Consider the following 23,121-nt stretch of genomic DNA (forward strand, 5'->3'; position numbering starts at 1 on the left):
TTCAGCTCTGGTTCCACTAGTCCGCCCATCAGTAATGCCGGATCCGAGGTGTCCCCCTGCACGAACTTCAGGAAGCCGGACCTGATTTTCCCGATCTGAACTTTCCAGACGGCTTCCGAGTCGGAGAGGGACGGTGCCTGTGAAGGTGGAGGCCTTGCCTTGTTAGGCTGAGCGACGGCCTACCTCTTCGCAACGGCTCCTGCCCGGACCGCCGCCTTCCGAACTGGCAAGACTGGTGACAGTGGCCAGTTACGTGTAGACGGTGGCGTAGAGGGAGATGGAGGTCCGTCTGCGGGCGTCTCGCACATCGGCGCGTTGAGAGCATCCCTCGGTGTTGACGGCGGGTCCGGATGAGCTGGTCCTTTCGTCTTGGGCCGAGCCGGGGAGCGGCGACGCAGAAGGGACCGCCGCTGGCGGTTGAGCCGCCAGTTTTGTTCCCCCCTGAGCCGCTCCTAGCGCACGTTTCTTCTTCCTCCGTCCTCTTCCCTTCCTCTTCTGCGAGTCCGAGTCGACGTACACCAATGTCACGGTTGCCCGTGACCCAGTGTACGCGACGCGAAACTCCAGCAGCGATCCAAAGCTTGCAATCAATCCCCCCAGGTGTGTGTGTGTGTGGGGGGGGGGGGGGGGCAAGTCGAGAGCACAGGCGACAGCGTCCACCTTCATCGAGAGTTAGCTTGGAAGTGAGTGATTTGAAAAGAATTTGAAAACATTCGGGATTATGCCGAGGGTATACGAATTACGAAGTATGCCGGAAACTAATTGCAATATACATTTTTTATATAACATTCGTTTCAAGACAAAAAAAACAAAAACAAAAAAAAACAAAAACCCACCCCTCCCACCCCTGATAGTATAGCCATAAAATCTGTTTATACTAGTATACAATCCATTAGCCCGAGTACTCTGACTGTAAGAGAGCTAGACGGACATTTGGACAGTTATACGCTCTCATTAAAGTCAGAGACCAACCTATGTATTTTTTTGGCAATTCCTGACAACCAAAAAGTTGGCAAAGATTCCCGCTCTAATACCACACCAATCTTATGTTTGACGTCAAATACCTTTACATCGATCATTTTTGAGTTAACTGATAAAAAAAAATCCACATATTAATCACTAATACACATACTACAGAAAGAAATCCGACAGCACCCACATTCAGCTACGCTTCGTGACACTCGCCATAATTACAAAGCTCGGCGATCTATTTCGAGACGTAGATCACGTGATCGCCCACTGGGCGATTCCTTGTCCAGATTTATTTTATTTTTCCCATGACACTGATATTTATTTTACAGGTCTTGGTTTTCCTCGGCGTTTTTCCTCTCTGGCTACGCTCCAAATTAAACAACTGCAGGTATAGTACTGCTAGTGGGGCAGATAAGGGGGTGGGGGTGGGGGGGCAGAGAGTTTACTTTGTTTAACAACACCACTAGAGAACACTGAGCGCTGCACCACTGTGCCACGTCCTGTTCTTGCGTGGAATGGTTGGTTACTAAATTATGTTTACCTAGGCCTACGATTGCTCGTGTTTTTGCTTGAGGTGCTTTGCGTGTCAAAGTGCCCTTTAAAAAAAAAAAAAATTTAAATCAATTTTTTCAAGCTATAATTTAAGCCGCTATACTATAACGATAGCCTACTGTCAACTCCATTAAGTGCCTGACCTATTGGTATTCTGAGACGCGACATAACACAGTAGTAAAGCGCTCGCCTGATGCGCGGTCGGACTAGGATCGATCCCCGTCGGTGAGCCCAATTGGGCTATTTCTCCTTCCAGATCACAGTGCACTACGAATGACATATCAAAGGTTGTGGTCTGTACTATCCTGTCTGTGGGATAGTGTATATAAAAGATCCCTTGTAGCGGGTTTCCTGTCTAAGTCAATATGTCAAAATAACCAAATGTTTGACATCCAATAGCCGATGATTAATAAATCAATGTACTCTAGTGGTGTCGTTGAACAAAACGAATCTTTTAACGTTTACTAGTTATTCTAGGTATTGCCACTGCAATGTGTCTCAAACAGGACATAATATTAACAGCAGTGATCCGTTGAATTATTCAGTGTATGGTTCATTCAAACATACTCCATGATAACTGTCAAATGTTGGCATGATAAATATTCAAAAAGATTAATTTTATTGGTTATAGACATGGTCAGCTGCATTGTGTTTCTGCTCTAGCATGCTGGGATAGCTATTTGGGCCGATGGGAAATTTGTAGCTTACTGTCATTTATTGCGCTGGACTCTGCGGGTGATTTTGGCTGTAATGAGCTGCGTAAGCTTAAAGCTGTTTCAGAATTAAAGGGGCATTCCTGAGCTTGCTGCTTTGTAAGATGTTTCCGACTAATAAAATAATTCTACGATTAAACTTGTATATTAAATATATTTTTTTGCTTAGAATATCAGTGTCATCTCAATATTTGTAAGAAACCCAAACTGGATTTTGTCTTCAAATAATTTCGTACGTACCATAAAATAATTTTTAAGAAATAAAATGAAATTTAACCTAATGCAAATACTAGAACGATCAGAAACACGTTTAATATGCAGCCACTAATATTTTATGCAGAAAAATATATTTGATATGTAATTACAATCCTTAAATAGTCTCTTTTAGTCGATAACATCTTAAAAATTGCAGTAAACTCAGGAATGTCCCTTTTAACAGATCGAGCACAAAACCGTACGTAAACTACTACGGTTTCATGTGGATTAGTCCGGTTTCGTGTGGATAATTAGTTATAGTGAAGATTTACTTTTGTTAGGTAAAGCGGCGATCTCATTATGCGATCAGTCACATCGACTTGTGGTACACTTCATCAAGATAAACCTTGCGCTCGAGGTTTATCTTGATGAACTAACTTGCCACATGCGACCGGCCTCGGTGATGTCGTAGTTAAGCCATCGGACATAAAGCTGGTAGACACAGGGTTCGCAGCCCGGTACCGGCTCCCACCCAGAGCGAGTTCTCAGTGGTTAGGTGTATGGCCACTACACCCTCTTCTCTCTCACTAACCACTAACAACTAACCCACTCTCCTGAACAGACAGCCCAGATAGCTGATGTGTGTGCCCAGTACAGCGTAACTGAACCTTAATTGGATACAAGCACGAAAATAAGGTGAAATGTCGCATGCGATTTGTCGTAGCGACTCTATTCGGACGTGTGTAAGTCCAACGTCGTTCCGATTTAGGTGTTGTCACTACAATTCGATCGCATGCTTAGTCTGTACGGCTAATCGCATTGTAAGACTGCTAACACATTAAGCACATATTGTGCAATTCAGGGCTCATTTCTGGTATTTATGACAATCTTCACAAATGGTTACTGTCGACTAATGCTGTTCAGGATTATGGGCAGGTCTGTAGGAACAATATGTGGAGTGGGGACACATGCTATGGTGTAGAGGGTCACAGGCAAGTTGTGGGAGGAGGGGTACATATACTAGAAGGAAAAGCGAAAAGATTTTCGAGTTCAAAATAGGTGGGGTGGCGGGGGATACATTTTAAAACAACTCGTTGTGAGATAAATGGTATCTAACGGCCACTCATGTAGTATTCTCTATACAAGCCATGAAACGCACACGATGACTTGCTGTTATCAGTCTTAGCTATTGGAAGTACATCCTCATCACAAACTCATCCGCATGCATAAGCGTACGAGACGGGGGTCAGGGGAAAAACCTCAAATTCGGGCAAAAATTATACAGATATTTAGGTAAAAAGTGCTAACCTGAGACCTTTTTACCAAGCATTTTCATCATTCTACCCTTAAAATGAGTTGTAATCCATGTAAAAATGCGTAGTGATTCGTTTACAAACCTATATATATATATAGTTGTTTGGTAGTAATGCTAATATGAATAAATGTTGTTATTCAGATTCGGGCATTTCCGTTCAATTGGGGAAACAGCCAGCCTGCACCCACCCCCACCCCCCCCCCCCCCCCCCCCCCCCCCCCCCCCCCCCCCCGACCCCCCCCCCCCCCCCCCCCCCTTTCCCCCCCCCCCCCCCCCCCCCCCCCCCACCCCCCCCCCCGAAACCCCCCCCCCCCCCCCCCCCCCCCCCCCCCCCCCCCCCCCCCGAAAAAAGAAAAAGAAAAAAGGGAACCCGTATGCCTATTTCCACACGAAACCGTACAAATCCAATCCACATAAAACCAAAGCAGCTTACATGCGCTGGAAAGGGAGGAATGATTTATTTAACGACATATTTTATTACTGTTATCATTAGAAGTTTGCTTGCGTGATGGTCTATTTTTAGATTAAAAATCATTTATGACACGAATCCGTCTAAATATAGATTAGTTATCTGACTGTCTGTGACCGAGCCGGACTAGACCATTACAGAGAAGGGGCGTAGTAATCATACAATATTTACCTGTTCACTACAGGACAATACTGCTGCACGTTGACACTCATCTTCATAAATCAAGGCTAATGTATTCGTTCCTCGTATTAACGACGAGCAACGAATATATTAGCCTTGATTTATGAAGATGGTTGACACTCGGAGTTGATCGTTTGTGTAACAGGGACATTTTAATCTGTACATGTTTTATTTTGTTTATTTCAGTTTACAATTAGTTTGTTCTTTCTTTCAGACTGACATGCAAACTGAAATAATTATAGTTCACCTGACTCTTGCCGTCAAGGCAATCGGCACCTACGTTTTCAGCCATAACTTTACTTCTAAAAAAAACCCAAAATTCGCTCCTATTTTTTTTTTAATTTTTGAAATAATTTAATTTAAATTAAAAGAAAAAAAAATTCTTTTTTTAAATTTCCAAAAGTGTTTTCCTTTTTTGACTATATGTCGTCCCAAACTAAAATAATCAAGAAAAAAAAAAAAAAAAAAACCGATTTGTTTTTAACGAAATTTATAGTATAATAGTATATCTTTACTCCTTTGCAATAAATAAAGAATTAATAAAACGTATACAAATTTGTCAATTTAGGAGGGTTGAGTTTCATGAATTTCACACAAAAATGTCAAATATCGCGTTTTCATCAAAATCTTCAAAACACAAGCACCTTAAATTGTAAGATATGTCTACAACATAGTAATTTTAATTGAAGTTTGTGGTTGCTATGGTTATGAAAATGACCGTGGAAAATTGCTCAAAAATCTAAAAATTATTTTTCTTTCGCTATTTTTTTAATTTTTGAAATAATTTTATTTAAATTTACAGAAAAAATATATTGTTTTTGTTATTTCCAAAACGTCGATCCAAACTAAAATAATAAAGGAAAAAAACCTACTCCAGACTGCTAGCTGTTTGTGGTATAGGCACACGAGACGCACAGAACACACAACTCATCCACACCTTGCATCAGCAGCAATGGTACAGCCCACGCATGTCAGATGTTTACCGGACAAAAGACACACAAAAAACACCTCTGTGTCGTTTATAAGACAAAAATTACAAATATTACACATTTAGCATAATCTACTATCAATTCCAAAGTCATAAGGGCCCACAAAATCGAGAAATTGATACATTTGTTTACAAACTTTGACGTTTTCACCAAGTTCGTAACAGCAGACATGGAGTGCGCATGCGCTGAGAGTAAGAAAGTTCGTAAACTTCACTTTTTTCAATTTAAAAAATGACGGATTATAATCTGCACCAATCAAAAAAATATTTACACTGATAGCTAGGCAAGTATCTCAGGCATTAATTGGCTAGCGAACTGGGATCAACCCGCCTCCTGTCAAAATGCTTGACACGGGGAATCCCTTAGAATCCCCGATTTTAGCAGGGAATCCTCAAGCTTTTCCATTATGAATGAAATTTAAAAGATTTAAAAACATGAAAAATGACGGTGGAAAAATCAATCAGAAAAATATAACAAAACTATTTTCGGGTAGAAAAATGGTTAAAGTTCCATATTCTGAGCGAACTGGCTCGCGATCGCCGTTTTATTAAAATAAAAATCGTGTTGACAGTGAAAAAGCCAGCGTTAAAACGTTACTTAACCACTGAATTTAATTAGGTCAGCGCTCAGTGAGCAAACTTCTAATGACTGCGTTGGGAGGCGAGAATCCTACTACGGATCTGGTTTACTGTTTACAAACCTCATATTTTTAAAACCAATGTGACTAAATAAAATGCTAGTTTACGATTAACTATTTCACCAAAACGTGACTTATAAAAAATAATAATAATAAAAATAAAAAATAAAAATCCACCAAACCTTTTTCAACATATTTTTATTACATTTAAATATTGCCGAAGTAAACTTGGTACAACTCAAAAACAAAGCAACTGGTTCAGACATAAAACAGTATTACAATGTAATATATGTACATAACATTAACAAACCGAAATAGAGAAAATGCATAATATTAAATAACCGTAATGCTCTTACAACACTGTACGGTATTTCTGGTTAACACTAAGTCTTTTCGCTCACAACATTTAAGTTTTGTATATCAAGTGTTTTCTTAGTTGTCCTAATTCAGGGCTCAACCGTAGCAATTGCCCGGGGTCTTTTGGCTACCGAAATCTAATTCAGGCTACATTATTCCCAAAGCCAGTATCTGATGGGTTTATCAGGTACATATGAAGGAAAAATTGTGCTGGAGGGTAAACAGCGATGAGCAAAGTTTCTAGGGGTATTTGAGTCATGCTCCCTCAGAAAGCGTATTAAAGAGAAACTTAGGTTGTAGTTTTTTTCTCTCAGATGGAGCAATGTAAATTACTACTTGCTTATTTTTATTCCTAGTCTAACTACACAGATCACTTCCGGGTGAGAGTTCATTCATCACGGTCCACTATAGTTCCTACTTGTAACATAAGTTATGGTTCACATATTCACTTCTACGAAATGGTGAAGAATTAAAACAATACGTATGTTCCTACTTGTAACATAAGTTATGGTTCACATATTCACTTCTACGAAATGGTGAAGAATTAAAACAATATGTATGTTTAATGGTAAGCCTTCTGGCTGTATTTTGCCCATGCTATTTTGTAATATTGTGCACATTGCCCTTTTCGGACATGAGTGTATAGCGTAAGAGACAGCTGGGGTGAATCGGTTAATGAACCACCTGTTCGGACTGGCATTACAGCCAGATGCGGTCATATAGCACAAAACTGTGACCGAAATGTTCTTAATTTTGAAGTGAATATAAATGCTTATATAATGTATGTTTGCAATGGTGTATGTTGTTAGTGCCAACGAGAACCCGTTCTATTGTCAATCTTCATTTGAAGTTGGGCAATTTAACATGGGTTTCAATGGCAGATGATATCTGTGTAGTGAGACCTAAATCTTTCTGAAGTCTTCTTCCCTACTGAGCATTAATTACTGCCTGTCTGTTTCTACTCTTGTTTTTGTTTTTTATTTGTGAAACTGAACTGTTTGTTATTGTTTTAGTTTAACAAGCATTTTGAAAGTACTGCTAAAGCAATACATGTCCCCTATCAGGCCCAACAGATGTTTGCACCTCCTAAATTCAAGGGTCATAAATAATGTGAAAAGTGGGTAAATTGCCATGAATGTCAAACTTGATCTGTAACAGAACATGAGAAAGTTATACACAAAATTCCAGCTCAAGGCATTTTAAAAACACATCTGAAAAACACATTTTCATATCTCCCAAGTTCAAGGGCCATAACTCTCTCACATGAATGTCAAAATTACTCTATTACTGTACTTGATAAAGCTATAAAAACTACACCATTAGAGCACATTGATTTATTAATTATCGGTCATTGGATGTCAAACATATGGTAATTTTGACACAGAGAGGAAACCCACTACATTTGTTTTTCATTACGAGCAAGGGGTCTTTTATATGCACCATCCCACAGACAGGATAGCACATACCACGGCCTTTGATATACCAGTCATGGTGCACTGGCTGGAACAAGAAATAACCCAATGGGCCAACCAACAGGGATCGATCCTAGACTGAATGTGCATCAAGCGAGTGCTTTACAACTGGGCTGCATAATGCCCCCACCTAAATCAAAAGAACCTGAGAAAACTGGCGAAACCACTTAGAATCTACACAATCGCCTGCTTATAGATTTTCCCACCTGTCAACTACATGTAGATCTATAGTCACCAGAAACACATCACAGTAGTTTTAAGAGCACCAATGATCTTTAATATCACAGCTAAAGATTGAAGTATTCTACCGAAAATTCAACACTACAGTATTGTTAGCAACATTCCATTACGGGTACTATTAAAACCAAATCAAGGTACATTATTACCCCTCCATTACAGACTGTTGGTGTGTCTGTGATGCAGAATGAAATGTATTATTCTATATACTTCTCAAATGAGAACAATATAGTTGTGAAATGTGAGCAAGAGGAATAACATCAGAAAGGGGAATAACGCATTTAAAAATAAAATGGTAATTGTTTTAGCATTTCAGATCAAATACAATCTATTTTATAAAAATCAATGTAAGTCCCCCTAAAAAACCCACACACAACCAAAAAAAACATTTGGGTAATGGCTGATATTTTGTTGGAAAATAGCTAGAGGTTTTGCATTTTTGAGATACTTTAGCGACATTTTCTTATCACCCAGAGCTAGCCCTGAATCTATTCATGACAGGCATCGGTGGTGTCGTGGTTAGGCCATCAGACATAAGGGTGGTAGGTACAGGGTTCGCAGCCCGGTACCGGCTCCCACCCAGAGTGAGTTTTAACAACTCAATGGATAGGTAGGTGTAAGACCACTACACCCTATTTTCTCTTACTAACAACTAACAATTAACAACTAACCCACTGTCCTGGACAGACAGCTCAGATAGCTGAGATGTGTGTGCCCAGGACAGCGTGCTTGAACCTTAATTGGATATAAGCACAAAAATAAGCTGAAATGAAAGACATGCTCCAAATATAAATGAATCAAATGTAACTGTGTACATGTGAATAAATATATATCACAGCTAAGCTGAGGCAACAAGAACCTAGACATTTTACAACTAGTCTGTAAATCTTCAAGGATAATTAACTGACTAAAGAAACATCTGACTAAAGTTCAAACTGAAATCATTTACTCTTCAGCACAGCTGTTTACTATTTTATTCAAGGACAATAACAAAAAACAATGCACTTGTACACCGAAAGCTACACTAAAACATAAAATCAGTACTGTATGATATTATTGAAAATTATATTAGTCCAAATAATTAAAAACCTAACAAGACTGAAAGCATTTAAGATGGAAAACAAACGTAGAACAAAAATTTGAAAACTACTTTTAATAAGTACAAATGATTTTAAAATATAACAAAAAGATAAGAAATAAAGACTAAAAACAACTGTAGCATCAAAACTTCTAAAGTAGCACAAAGGGCTGAAAACAACTGTAGCATCAAAACTTCTAAAGTAGCATAAAGGGCTGAAAACAACTTTAGCACAAGCAAATAAATGAAACTACCACCAAACATTGATAACTAGCTGGTTCAAAAATATTATTAAAAAGATTCAAAATTCCTGTAGCTCAAACAACTAAAAACTTGCATAAATGGGTTGAAAATAAACTTTAGCATAAAATATGCTGAAAAACTAGCAAAAAAAGTTGAAAACAACTTAAGGAAAAACCACATTTACAATAGCACACAAGGTTGGTCATTGCTTTAACACAAAAAAGACTGATAACTTTTAAGTACCTCTGCAATAAAATAAAAAAGTATTGAGTACCAACTTTCCTCTAAATATATTAATTTGGCATATTTACACAGATTTTTGGACTGAGAATTCAACTTACAAGTTCTCCAATTTCTAACAAGAGCTGTATTAAATGCACCAATACGTATTCCATTGTTGTGATGCCAGCAAGTTGCCAGTATTCAACAGAATCAAGGGCCAATATGTTTAACAAGAGCTGTATTAAATGCACCAATACCTATTCCATTGTTGTGATGCTGGCAAGTTGCCAGAATTCAACATAATCAAGGGCTAATATGTTTAACAAGAGCTGTATTAAATGCACCGATAGGTATTCCATTGTTGTGATGCCAGCAAGTTGCCAGTATTAAACAGAATCAAGGGCCAATATGTTTAATAAGAGCTGTATTAAATGCACCAATACGTATTCCATCGTTGTGATGCCGGTAAGTCACCAGTATTCCATAGAATCGATGGACCATATTTTTAAAGTTATCTTAGCACTATAATATCATAAAAGCATCGTAAGCGATGACGTCACTATGGCGTTTGCTGCAGTGACATCATAAAACAATGGTTTTTCAATTTTGTTGCACTTAGATATACGCTGGAAAATCTCTAGCTGGGTTAAAATTCTATCCATTGTCAAAACCCCTCTGGTAAAAAATACTACACTGGAATTAATAAATTAAATTATAAATATAAATCATAAACGTATAAGGTTGGGTTTTTTGGGGTGGTTTTTTTTACAAGACCAGTTTTGTCCAGGAGTAGTTTTTATAAGAGGGGTTTTGACAGGAAGGGGAAAAAAAAGAAAGAAATGTTTTATTTAACGATGCACTCAACACATTTTATTTACGGTTATATGGCGTCAGACATATGGTTAAGGACCACACAGATTTTGAGAGGAAACCCGCTGTCGCCACTTCATGGGATACTCTTTTCGATTAGCAGCAAGGGATCTTTTATTTGCACTTCCCACAGGCAGGATAGCACAAACCATGGCCTTTGTTGAACCAGTTATGGATCACTGGTCGGTGCAAGTGGTTTACGCCTACCCATTGAGCCTTGCGGAGCACTCACTCAGTTTGGAGTCGGTATCTGGATTAAAAACCCCATGCCTTGACTGGGAACTGAACCCAGTACCTACCAGCCTGTAGACCGATGGCCTAACCATGACACCACCAAGGCCGGTTTGACAGGAAGGGGTTACCGTCTAAACATTCATTAGAAAAAAACTCATTTATTCAATAAGGTACCCTGACAAATGCTCCACAACTGGTTGTGTTATGTACTGTAACTCATATTTTTTGGAACAGAGCATATAAAAGATGCCTTGCTGCTAACTAATAAAAGTAGCCTATATGGCAGCAATAATACATGTAGTTTCTCCCCCCTCCCCCACCCCCGTCATCTTCTCACTTTCAGAACCTTTCATTTTTCATCAATTTATATATGTATATTTTTGTTTTGTATATATATTTTTTTATCCAAAAGCCAATAATATTTCTATGCTGGGTTGTCATTAAACATTCTTTTATTGAATGAATGAATGAATGAATGTTTAACAACACCCTAGCAGAAAAATACACATCGGAAAAAGAAAGAAAGAAATGTTTTATTTAACGACGCACTCAACACATTATTTTACAGTTATATGGCGTCAGACATATGGTTAAGGACCACACAGATTTTGAGAGGAAACCCGCTGTCGCCACTACATAGACTACTCTTCCGATTAGCAGCAAGGGATCTTTTATTTGCGCTTCCCACAGGCAGGATAGCACAAACCATGGCCTTTGTTGAACCAGTTATGGATCACTGGTCGGTGCAAGTGGTTTACATCTACCCATTGAGCCTTGCGGAGCACTCACTCAGGGTTTGGAGTCGGTATCTGGATAAAAATCCCATGCCTCGACTGGGATCTGAACCCAGTACCTACCAGCCTGTAGACCGATGGCCTACCACGACGCCACCGAGGCCGGTGAATGCACATCGGCTAATGGGTGTCACAAATGGTAAGTATATGAAAATATTATTTATATATATACATTTCTGTAAAACCACAGTGTGATTTTTATTCATTGTTTCATTCACTTACTCTCTAAACCATGAGTCACAATTTACCATGTGTTGCACGCCTAACAACCAATGCTATAAAATGTGCTTTGATCTTCCTAAACAAAAAAAAAAATTTTGTATACCACATAAAAAAATTGTATAACCAGTGGAAGACATTGTTATTTGTGCAGAGGCAGATCCAGGCGACCTGTTTGCAACCCCCCTCCCCTAAAAAAAAGAAGAAAAAAAAAGAAGTGCTCAATTCATGAGTTGTTCCATGTGCCATTTTCCCATCAGTACATCCCCCCCCCCCCCCCCCCCCCCCCCGAACCTGCAAAATACTTCTTGGATCCGCTCCTGATATGTGATGGGTAGATTATATACACCATGGTGGTGGTGGTGGTGGGGGTTTGGAGTGAAGTTCCATCATTATCCCAACCACATCTCTTCAATATATATATATTTTTTTAATTAAGCACAATGATAAATCATTATCCAGAGTCAGCACTGAAACAGCTGTGATATTGCAACAGCTTACTCTGGTTAAATGAACACTGGATGTGATGTCCCGCTCTTTTGTCATCAACATATGTATATATAAATCACTAACCGAATATCCAGGCCTGTAGGAACGATAGGGGAAGGGGAAGGGGGAGGGAGGGGGTGGGCACAATTTCTAGTGCAGGAGGTACAGTCTCTAGTGAGGGAGCAAACCTTATTTTTTATTTTTATATATAGTGGGAAAACAATTCATCCTTGAATAGGAGAGCACAGAGCCCCCCCCACAAAAGTTCCTATGGGTCTGATGTCCTTGAGGAAAATGTTATATTTCCAGCCTACAACACAATGGTAGCATATTACAAACATATTATTGGAAAGTGCCTTATAATAATAAAAACACTAACAAACACCCACACACCCAATTTTTATATATAAAAACACCCAGTAGAATACTGGTATCAAAGGCTGAAAAGAAGGACTTATTTGGAATTCCAATTACTAGTATACAATCCTGTATTTAAAAATACTTAGGTTGGTTACTTACAACTAACACATTCCTAAAGAGAACAAGAGACAGTGTATTATTCCTATATTTAAACACTGAATAGTATATTATTTATATATCTAAATATCAGGCAGTACGATATTTATATGTTTAAATATCAGACAATATAATATTTGTATACTTAAATATTAGAAGAAACTAATTTTTTTAATATACAATGTATATTTAAATATTGAACAGTATATTATTCATGTTATTTTAATATAGGGCAGTACAATATTATTTTTTATATATAGAAGATACTCCCCCCCCCCCCCCCCCCCCCCGAGTGCCTTGTGATATCATAATTTATCAGCACGAGTTGGTAAAAGTATGAATTCCGAGGTTTGCTGAGGATTTTTATACTTTTATCAATAAGCGCTGATAAATTTATGATATCACAAGACACGAGGGGAGTATTCTTTTTATCATCCATTGTCATTCTTTTCATTTGTCACAATCGTAAACAATGTCAGTAACGTGGGTTGAATGTCACTATATTTGACAGAGGTAGACTTGTTAACTAGCAGAACAAGTGGCGTGACGTCACTAACGATAGGTTTAGCGCTGAAACATACGCAAGTCTCGTAACAAAATAATGTCTTGTGATTAAAATTGGACTCATCAAGATTTATAAAAAGCGATATCTCCTAGGACAATATCACAATTATAGGGCCAGTGGCATCTCCTACAAAAGCCTTTAATGGGTGATAAATTTAAATATACAGTATAATATTTATATATTTAAATACTAGAACACGAGACAGTAAATTATTTATATATTTAAATATTGAACAGTATATCAGATAGTATAATATTTATATATTTAAATATCATACAGTATAATATTCGTATATTTAAATATCAGACTGTATAATACAGGTATTTATATATTTAAATATTGGAATGGCAAACTAACAGAAATCTATTCTAAGTCACAGACAAGGTAAATACATATCTCAAATATGCACTGCATTAACAAGATTATGAAACATCTAGTAACATTAGCAAATGCCCAAAAAACAAAACGGTGGGTGGAAGAAATATTAAAACATTACCACAAACACAATGTCATGTGTTTAAATCCATGTCACAGACTTGTACCAGTTGGTATTCATGAGCAAGCAGTATATACAGATCACAATACATACATTTTGTACCGAGAAGAATCAAATCAAGTATTTTTGCAGATAGTTGGTTGTTTTTGTACAACAGATTAAATGGAGAAAAATGTACGACAATTTGCAATAATATTAATTAATATTAATTAAAGAATAACTAACACATTAGGATGATAAAAAAACACAACAGTGTTATAATTGATAACATGCAAACTGGATAAAATGCTGTTAAAGGTACATGTAATTCTAAAAACAAACCCAATAACGAATTTAAAAATCGTCCTTTATGGAAAAAACAAAAGAAAAACTAGAAAAATTCATTCCTTTATGGAACACAAAAACAATAACAAAACAAAAACTCCACTAAAAATATTAATTATTTATGTATTTATTTATGACAGAGATAAAACAAATTGTTACATATGTTTGTAATCTACATTCACTAACAAAAAAACACCTCATTACCACAACCACGGACAAGCATGGAAGGATTATTTTCGACAAATGGATGGAACTATCAAACTGATGAATTCTTGATTTCTTCCTTTCAAAAATAACTGGTAAATTGATAACTCTTGATTTCATCCTGTTTGCACTTTATGTTTCGCTTCTTTTTGCTCCAAGCACTGTTATAAACATTTAATGCAATTTGAATTGTATTATTCTATAAAATAATTTTATTTTGTATAAAGGCATTTTATTTCAGTGATAATCACAGAACAGATGTCTTCTAACAGTGCTTATGGTTTAAAAATCGGTACTCTTCTTGAATTAAGTAGCCGAGTCAATTCTTTTGGTGTCAAATTCACAGTAATTTTGATAAAATAAATTAGTGACAAGGTGAGAATGTTTTTGCCTAAGAGTAAATCGTCTTACAAGAACACATGCCAGCAAAAGCAAGGATTGTTCTAGTAAAGCAGGGCTTAAGCTGTCGTTAACAAAACTTAAAAATGCTAATTATCACTGAAGTAAGCAAATATTTTTTATTATTAAATCACTGAAAAGCTAATTAAAAAATAAAGAAAGCCAATTAAAAAAAGCAACAAAAAAATTAATTTATTGTTTGTTTGGTTAATTAAAAATGAATTTGATGAAGGATGTTAACAGCAAATTCCCCAAACTGCTACTAATATCTGAGACCCAGCTAAAATCTTAGTAAAGTCCATTTTCTGGGGTGGCGCAGACGGTACGGCCGGTATGGCCATACTACTTTTGTGTGTGTGGGTTATATTTGTTATATCTGTGAAAATGTCCTTACAAGTAATTTGAAAGGTGAGTCTGGCAACCACGAGCCGTACCACTATTTTTTACACTGTGCCGCCCCTGATTTTGATACTTGTTTTGATACTGTTTATCACAAACTATCAGTTATAGTCATTTAGAACACTGATTCATGGAACATAATTTTCGTAAAAGTTTGGATGAATCCATTAATACACACGAGACAATTTCACACTGTTCTTTTCTCCAAACTGAAAAAGGGTAACAAATGGAGCTATTAATTTTAAGATAAAAAAATTGGTTCTGTTTAATTACTTTGCCTTTTGTCATCTTCAGTAAAAACTGCTCAGACTCTAAAATAATGATTACCTGAAACGTAGGTATTTTTAATTTAATACCACATAACACTAAACATTGTAAACTATGGAAGATCAAAGAAATGTGAAAGGTCAGAGGTCAGAGGTCAGAGGTCAGGGAAGTGGGGAAAGTAGCTCTTAATATTGGGTAGCACACTTAGTGAACACAGATAGATGATGATGCCGTAAGTTAACACTATGTACAATGAATGCATAATAAATAAGTGAAAGTAATACAAATGTTTTTCAACCAATTTCATTACTACCGGTTACTTCTTTAATAGGTTTTAACAGAAAAGAAAAAAAATTATGATAATAATAAGTTTAAAAAAAGAAGATAAAATAATAAATATATAACAACCATAAAATGCTGACTTACTGTTCAATGTCTACGTGACAGTTAAAGCAAATGTTTTTTGAAAATAAAGAATAGCCTGCAAGAAGTACCAAATAAGCTTTTTGCGTACAATATATTTATTTAAAAAAAAATAATAATAAAATAAAATAATAAAAAACTTTGGTATCACAATTCTTATTCGAACCAACTTCTGTTATAATTACCGGTATAAAACATGAGCAGAAAAAAAAAAAAAAAAAAAAAAAAAAAAATCATCAACCAAACCGTCTGGTGTAGAAATATCACATATATGCCGTGTAATGGAGAGGGTTGTGATGATGGATTCATGAGCAGACACTGGAGGCATCAAACTATACACTGAAACTATTTGGGGTTTTTTTTTTGGCACAACCATAACATTATTGTAATTATCTATCTGACATCCCTAACGTAATATTCTGAACGATAAACGAAATATGAAAATTAGTCTAATTGTTAAAAATGTATTACAATTTTTTTAATTTGACTTCCATTCGTTTTTGTGTCTATTAAAACTACAGGTCTATGTCTTACACACATTTTAGGCCCATTCTGACAATTTATTTATCACATTAATTTTATCATGAAAAATATATACTGTGAAACCCCTCTAAACTGGACACTCTTTTGTACCAAGAAAAATATTATGTTTAAGAGGGATCCGATGCAGAGAGGTCAAGGTCTGTACTGATTTGTAAAAAGGGACTCTGTAAAATGTCCCATTTTTAGAGGTTTCACTATATATATATATATATATATATATATATATAAAAATATTGTGTTTGGTATTTTGGGTACCGTAATATATATATATATTATATTACATTATATTTTATTACGGGGTCCCACATGTCAAAATCAATAAAAAAAAAAAATTCTACCAAGTTTATTTTTATCCAAGGATTTGAATATCTGCTGTCAAAGCTATGTATGTCACTGTTCCAGTTAAGTTGGTTTCACAAGAAAAACAGATCCACACATTTTAGTCATAAAATGTTTCATAATGGTAGCAAAAAAATAAATAATAAACAATAATAAACCTGTTAAAACAGAATACAATTCATGTAAAAATCCACAATTTGTTACCCAGTTTTCCAATATTCTTTGGTTTCTTCTAGACTAGAATAGTGAACAGATATATCATGTATTCAACTTTTCTTGAAAATCTAATTTATTCACTTTTTGAATTTTTTGTTTTTGTATTAATTGTTTTAAATTTTATTATTATTTATTTTTTGTAAAAATGTTTTAATTTTTGTTTTCAAAACAGTATATATATATATATATATATATATATATATATATATATATATATATATATACATACATGTACAGTATGTATCAAGCACAAATATTTTCATGAAGATAATCAGAAAATAGTTAAACAACAATCCTTCTAAATTGAGACATGTAATGTTGTGTGCTTGTTAATTGCAAGCTTCCGTTTGTAAGTTACAAGGTGTCTATTCTTTGGAGAAAACCCAGTCACGCCAAAATATCAAACAAAAACCTATTATAGTGAAACCTGCTTCAACTTTATATTTATCCCATTTAGACAAGATCCAGCATTTAGAAGTTAAAAAATTCAGGACCGCAAATCTTGGTTTTGACAACATTCCGGTATATTTAGGATCCAGTTTACACAGGTTTCACTATACATACGATTTTATCCTATTTATGATTTTATCCTATTTATGATTTTATGTCATCCACAACACAATGTATCAAATTCACTCTTAAAGATCACATAACTTAGGGATGATTTCTAGATAAAAACGAACGAATGAAATGGTGGGTTAAGTTAGTGGAGATGTTTGATGGTTTTCCTCCCGTCTCGTGTGTTCTGATTTTCCCTTCTTTGATTATCGTCGTGTTTCTCCGTCTCTCTGCTCGTCTACACTGGACTGCCTGACCGGTCGTCATCTTCCTCCATGTCATTGGACGATTCACTGGCCGCTACGTTCACGGCCTCAGTCTGGTACATGGTCACGCGGTGCTTGGCCATTATCCGGAGTAGAGGTCGTAGCTTCAACCACCACTCCTCTTTGGGAAGGCGCTTGCTATAAAAGAAAAGTTAAAAAAGGAATTCCACTGTATTCTCCAGACCATAAAAAAATTAAGGGAAAAGCTATTATTTATGTTATTTCAGCCACATTGTACGATGACCAAAAGGTCAAATGAGCAATTTCGCCTTGCACAAACCTATTTAATGTCAATGACAGCTGCATACAAACGTGATCATCTCAATGCATGTTATAAAAAAGAAGAAAAAAAGATATATATATATATATATATATAAAAATTAAACTTTTAATTAAATTTTTATTTTATTCACATATATAGTTAATAACTAGTTAATGACATTGGATATCTGCTTTATCCTGTGAAGATAAGAATGTGAAATTTCACGAGAATCTACCTAGCGGAATTTCTCATTTGACCTGAACAGGAAAAAGCAGATATCAGACGTCATTAACTAGTTGTTATCTTTATCCTCCAGACCATAAAAATTAAGGGAAAAGTTATTATTTATGTTATTTCAGCCACATTGTATGATGACCAGAAGGTCAAATGAGCAATTTTGTAATGTAGTTATGCGTGTGACATCACATGAATGATGTCAAAAGTCATATCCTGCTAGTAGCATCTTATTCTGTCAATAGAAATGCTGGTTACAGGATAAATTATCATAAATATCCATAGGTGCAACTATAAAGTCAGTTTCATTGAGGTATGACTTAAAAGTTTATAAGAAATGGAACAAATACGAAATTTTAACATTGAGCCAAATGTAAAAGTTGATTCTGTGATCATAGTAGAAAAACAGAAGAAGAAATATTTGATTTAATGACGCACTCAACACATTTTATTTATGGTTATATGGCGTCAGACATAGTGTTAAGGACCACACAGATACTGAGAGAGGAAACCCACTGTCACCACTTCATGGGCTACTCTTTTCGATTAACAGCAAGGGATCTTTTATATGCACCATCCCACAGACAGGGTAGTACATACCACGGCCTTTGTTACACCAGTTGTGGAGCACTGGCTGGAACGAGAAATAGCCCAATGGGTCCGTCGACGGGGATCGATCCTAGACCGACTGCGCATCTAGCAAGTTCTTTACCACTGGGCTACTCTGACAAATACAAACATACCACAGCCTTTGATATACCAGTCGTGGTGCACTGGCTGGAATGAGAAATAGCTGGTGATTGATCCTAGACCGACCACGCATTAAGCGAATGCTTTACCACTGGGCTACGTCCCACCCCGTCACAGTGGAAAAAGTAACACCTATATCTTTCATTTTTACTTTGTAAGGCAAGACAAAAGTGTTAATTTGTTTTGTTTAACTACACTAATACAGCACACTGTCCCCCCCCCCCCATCCCCCGTCCAACCAGTGCCCCACAACCGGTATATCAAAGGCTGTGGTATGTGCTATCCTCTCTGCTAATGGAAAAATGTAGGGGTTACCTAAGATGACTACATTACAGAATTATTATAAGTTTGACATCCTACATATATAGCTAATGATTAGTGCTCTGATGGCATTGTTAAACAAAACAAACTTTAACATTCATTTCCTTTCTGAACTATATGTATATGAAAACAGAGGAATGAAAAAAAATAAAGAAATGTTTTTATTTAATGACACTTTGTACACATTATAATTAGTAATATACATGTAGCGTTAGACATGTGGTTATGGATCACAGACTCTGAGCTAAGTAGATAAGAAACCCACTGCCACCAAGTCATGGGCTACTCTTTTCGATTAGCAGCAAAGGACCTTTTATATGTAGCATCCCACAGACAAGATAGTACATACCATAATCTTTGCTAAACCAGTTGTTGAACATTGGCTGGAATGATTTGTTTGTTTGCTTGCTTTGTTTAACGACACTACAAGAGCACAATGATTTATTAATCCTCACCTGTCAAAACATTTGGTAATTTCGACATATAGTCTTAAAGAGGAAACCTGCTACATTTTTCATTACTAGCAAGAAATCTTTTATATGCACCATCTAACAGACAGGTCAGCACATACCAAGGACTTTGATATACCAGTCTTTGTGTACTAGCAGGAACGAGAAATAGACCAATGGACCCACTGACGGAGACTGATCCCAGACTGACTGTACATCAGGTGAGTGCTTTATCACTGTAATACGTCCCACCCTGGTTGGAATGAGAAATAGCCCATGGGCCCACCGAAGGGGATCGATCCTAGACCGACTGTACATCAGGCGAGCGGTTTATCACTGGGCTACATCCCGCCATGGTTGGAACGAGAAATAGCTCAATGGGCCCACCGAAGGAAATCAATCCTACACAGACCACACATCAGGGCCCGTGCTTATAAAACTTTTAGAGTCCAGACTCAATCTCTAATGACGTCACACCCATACAATTTGTGCGACGTTGTCATGACATTAGAGTCTCAGACTCTATTAGTCTCGAGTCTTAGACTCTAAAAGTTCTATATGCACCAGGCCTGGTGAGCTCTTTACCACTGGGCTACATCCCTCCCTGGCTGGAACAAGAAATAGCCCAATGGGACCACCAAAGGGAATCGATCCTACACCAACCGCACATCAGGTGAGTGCTTTACCACCGGACTACATCCCTCCCTGGCTGGAACGAGAAATAGCCCAATGGGACCACCAAAGGGAATCGATCCTACACCGACCGAACATCAGGTGAGTGCTTTACCACTGGGCTACGTCCTTTCCCTGAAATTAAAGGAAGAAGGAAACAAACACTGTAATTCTTACTCGAAGTTTGTTTGCTTGGCAAGTTCTTGGACAGGAGTGAAGGCCAGGAAGCGTTTCGTCATTCCCAGCATGCACATGGTGTCTGGCGATGTGGTGTACACTCGACCTGAAGCAACACGCAAAACACATAGAAAGTGAGTACCGGCCCCAGTGGCACAGTGGTTAAACCATCGGACTACAGGCTGGTAGGTACAGGGTTCACAGCACGGTACCGGATCCAACCCAGAGCGAGTTCTTAAGGGCTCAATGAGTAGGTATATGGCCACTACACCCTCTTCTTTCTCACTAACCACTAACCAACTAACAACTAACCCAATGTCCTGGACAGACAGCTGAGATGTGTGCCCAGGACAGCATGCTTGAACCGTAACTGGATATAAGCAGGAAAATAAGCTGGAATGAAATGAATGAGTGAGTGAGTGAGTGAGTGAGCGAGCATTTCTAAACATAATTTAATTTAATTATTTCCAATTGAGTGAGAGTGAGCGAGTGTATTTTTAAACATAATTTAATTTAATTATTTCCAAGTGAGTGAGTGAGCGAGTGTATTTCTAAACATAATTTAATTTAATTATTTCCAAGTGAGTGAGTGAGTGAGTGAGTGAGAGAGTGTATTTCTAAACATAATTTAATTTAATTATTTCCAAGTGAGTGAGTGTATTTCTAAACATAATTTAATTTAATTATTTCCAAGTGAGCGAGTGAGTGAGTGTATTTCTAAACATAATTTAATTTAATTATTTCCAAGTGAGTGAGTGAGCGAGCGAGTGAGCGAGTGTATTTCTAAACATAATTTAATTTAATTATTTCCAAGTGAGCGAGCGAGTGTATTTCTAAACATAATTTAATTTAATTATTTCCAAGTGAGTGAGTGAGTGAGTGAGCGAGTGTATTTCTAAACATAATTTAATTTAATTATTTCCAAGTGAGTGAGTGAGTGAGTGAGTGTATTTCTAAACATAATTTAATTTAATTATTTCCAAGTGAGTGAGTGAGTGAGTGAGTGTATTTCTAAACATAATTTAATTTAATTATTTCCAAGTGAGTGAGTGAGTGAGCGAGTGTATTTCTAAACATAATTTAATTTAATTATTTCCAAGTGAGTGAGTGAGTGAGTGAGAGTGTATTTCTAAACATAATTTAATTTAATTATTTCCAAGTGAGTGAGTGAGTGAGTGAGTGAGAGTGTATTTCTAAACATAATTTAATTTAATTATTTCCAAGTGAGTGAGTGAGTGAGTGTATTTCTAAACATAATTTAATTTAATTATTTCCAAGTGAGTGAGTGAGTGTATTTCTAAACATAATTTAATTTAATTATTTCCAAGTGAGTGAGTGAGTGAGTGAGAGAGTGTATTTCTAAACATAATTTAATTTAATTATTTCCAAGTGAGTGAGTGTATTTCTAAACATAATTTAATTTAATTATTTCCAAGTGAGTGAGTGTATTTCTAAACATAATTTAATTTAATTATTTCCAAGTGAGTGAGTGAGTGAGTGAGAGAGTGTATTTCTAAACATAATTTAATTTAATTATTTCCAAGTGAGTGAGTGTATTTCTAAACATAATTTAATTTAATTATTTCCAAGTGAGCGAGTGAGTGAGGGAGTGTATTTCTAAACATAATTTAATTTAATTATTTCCAAGTGAGTGAGCGAGCGAGTGAGCGAGCGAGTGAGCGAGTGTATTTCTAAACATAATTTAATTTAATTATTTCCAAGTGAGCGAGCGAGTGTATTTCTAAACATAATTTAATTTAATTATTTCCAAGTGAGTGAGTGAGTGAGTGAGCGAGTGTATTTCTAAACATAATTTAATTTAATTATTTCCAAGTGAGTGAGTGAGTGAGTGAGTATTTCTAAACATAATTTAATTTAATTATTTCCAAGTGAGTGAGTGAGTGAGTGTATTTCTAAACATAATTTAATTTAATTATTTCCAAGTGAGTGAGTGAGTGAGCGAGTGTATTTCTAAACATAATTTAATTTAATTATTTCCAAGTGAGTGAGTGAGTGAGTGAGTGAGTGAGAGTGTATTTCTAAACATAATTTAATTTAATTATTTCCAAGTGAGTGAGTGAGTGAGTGAGAGTGTATTTCTAAACATAATTTAATTTAATTATTTCCAAGTGAGTGAGTGAGTGAGTGAGTGAGAGTGTATTTCTAAACATAATTTAATTTAATTATTTCCAAGTGAGTGAGTGAGTGAGTGAGTGTATTTCTAAACATAATTTAATTTAATTATTTCCAAGTGAGTGAGTGAGCGAGCGAATGAGTGTATTTCTAAACATAATTTAATTTAATTATTTCCAAGTGAGTGAGTGAGTGAGTGAGTGTATTTCTAAACATAATTTAATTTAATTATTTCCAAGTGAGTGAGTGAGTGAGTGAGTGAGAGTGTATTTCTAAACATAATTTAATTTAATTATTTCCAAGTGAGTGAGTGAGTGAGTGAGTGAGAGTGTATTTCTAAACATAATTTAATTTAATTATTTCCAAGTGAG

General features: G+C 36.3%; 1 protein-coding gene across 1 annotated transcript in view; it reads right to left on the reverse strand.

Moving 5' to 3' along the window:
* Positions 1-17,128: 17,128 nt before the first annotated feature.
* LOC121377122 (ATP-dependent 6-phosphofructokinase-like) overlaps positions 17,129-23,121 on the reverse strand; it is a 55,212-nt gene continuing 49,219 nt past the window's right edge. Inside the window, exons 18-19 of the mRNA XM_041505010.1 lie at positions 20,618-20,723; positions 17,129-17,890 (exon numbers count right to left, since the gene is read on the reverse strand). Of these exons, the coding sequence (XP_041360944.1) occupies positions 17,725-17,890; positions 20,618-20,723 (272 nt within the window). The 3' untranslated portion in view covers positions 17,129-17,724. The remainder of the gene's footprint in view (positions 17,891-20,617; positions 20,724-23,121) is intronic.

Source organism: Gigantopelta aegis, chromosome 7, assembly GCF_016097555.1.
Source record: "Gigantopelta aegis isolate Gae_Host chromosome 7, Gae_host_genome, whole genome shotgun sequence".
NCBI classification, from domain to species: domain Eukaryota; kingdom Metazoa; phylum Mollusca; class Gastropoda; order Neomphalida; family Peltospiridae; genus Gigantopelta; species Gigantopelta aegis.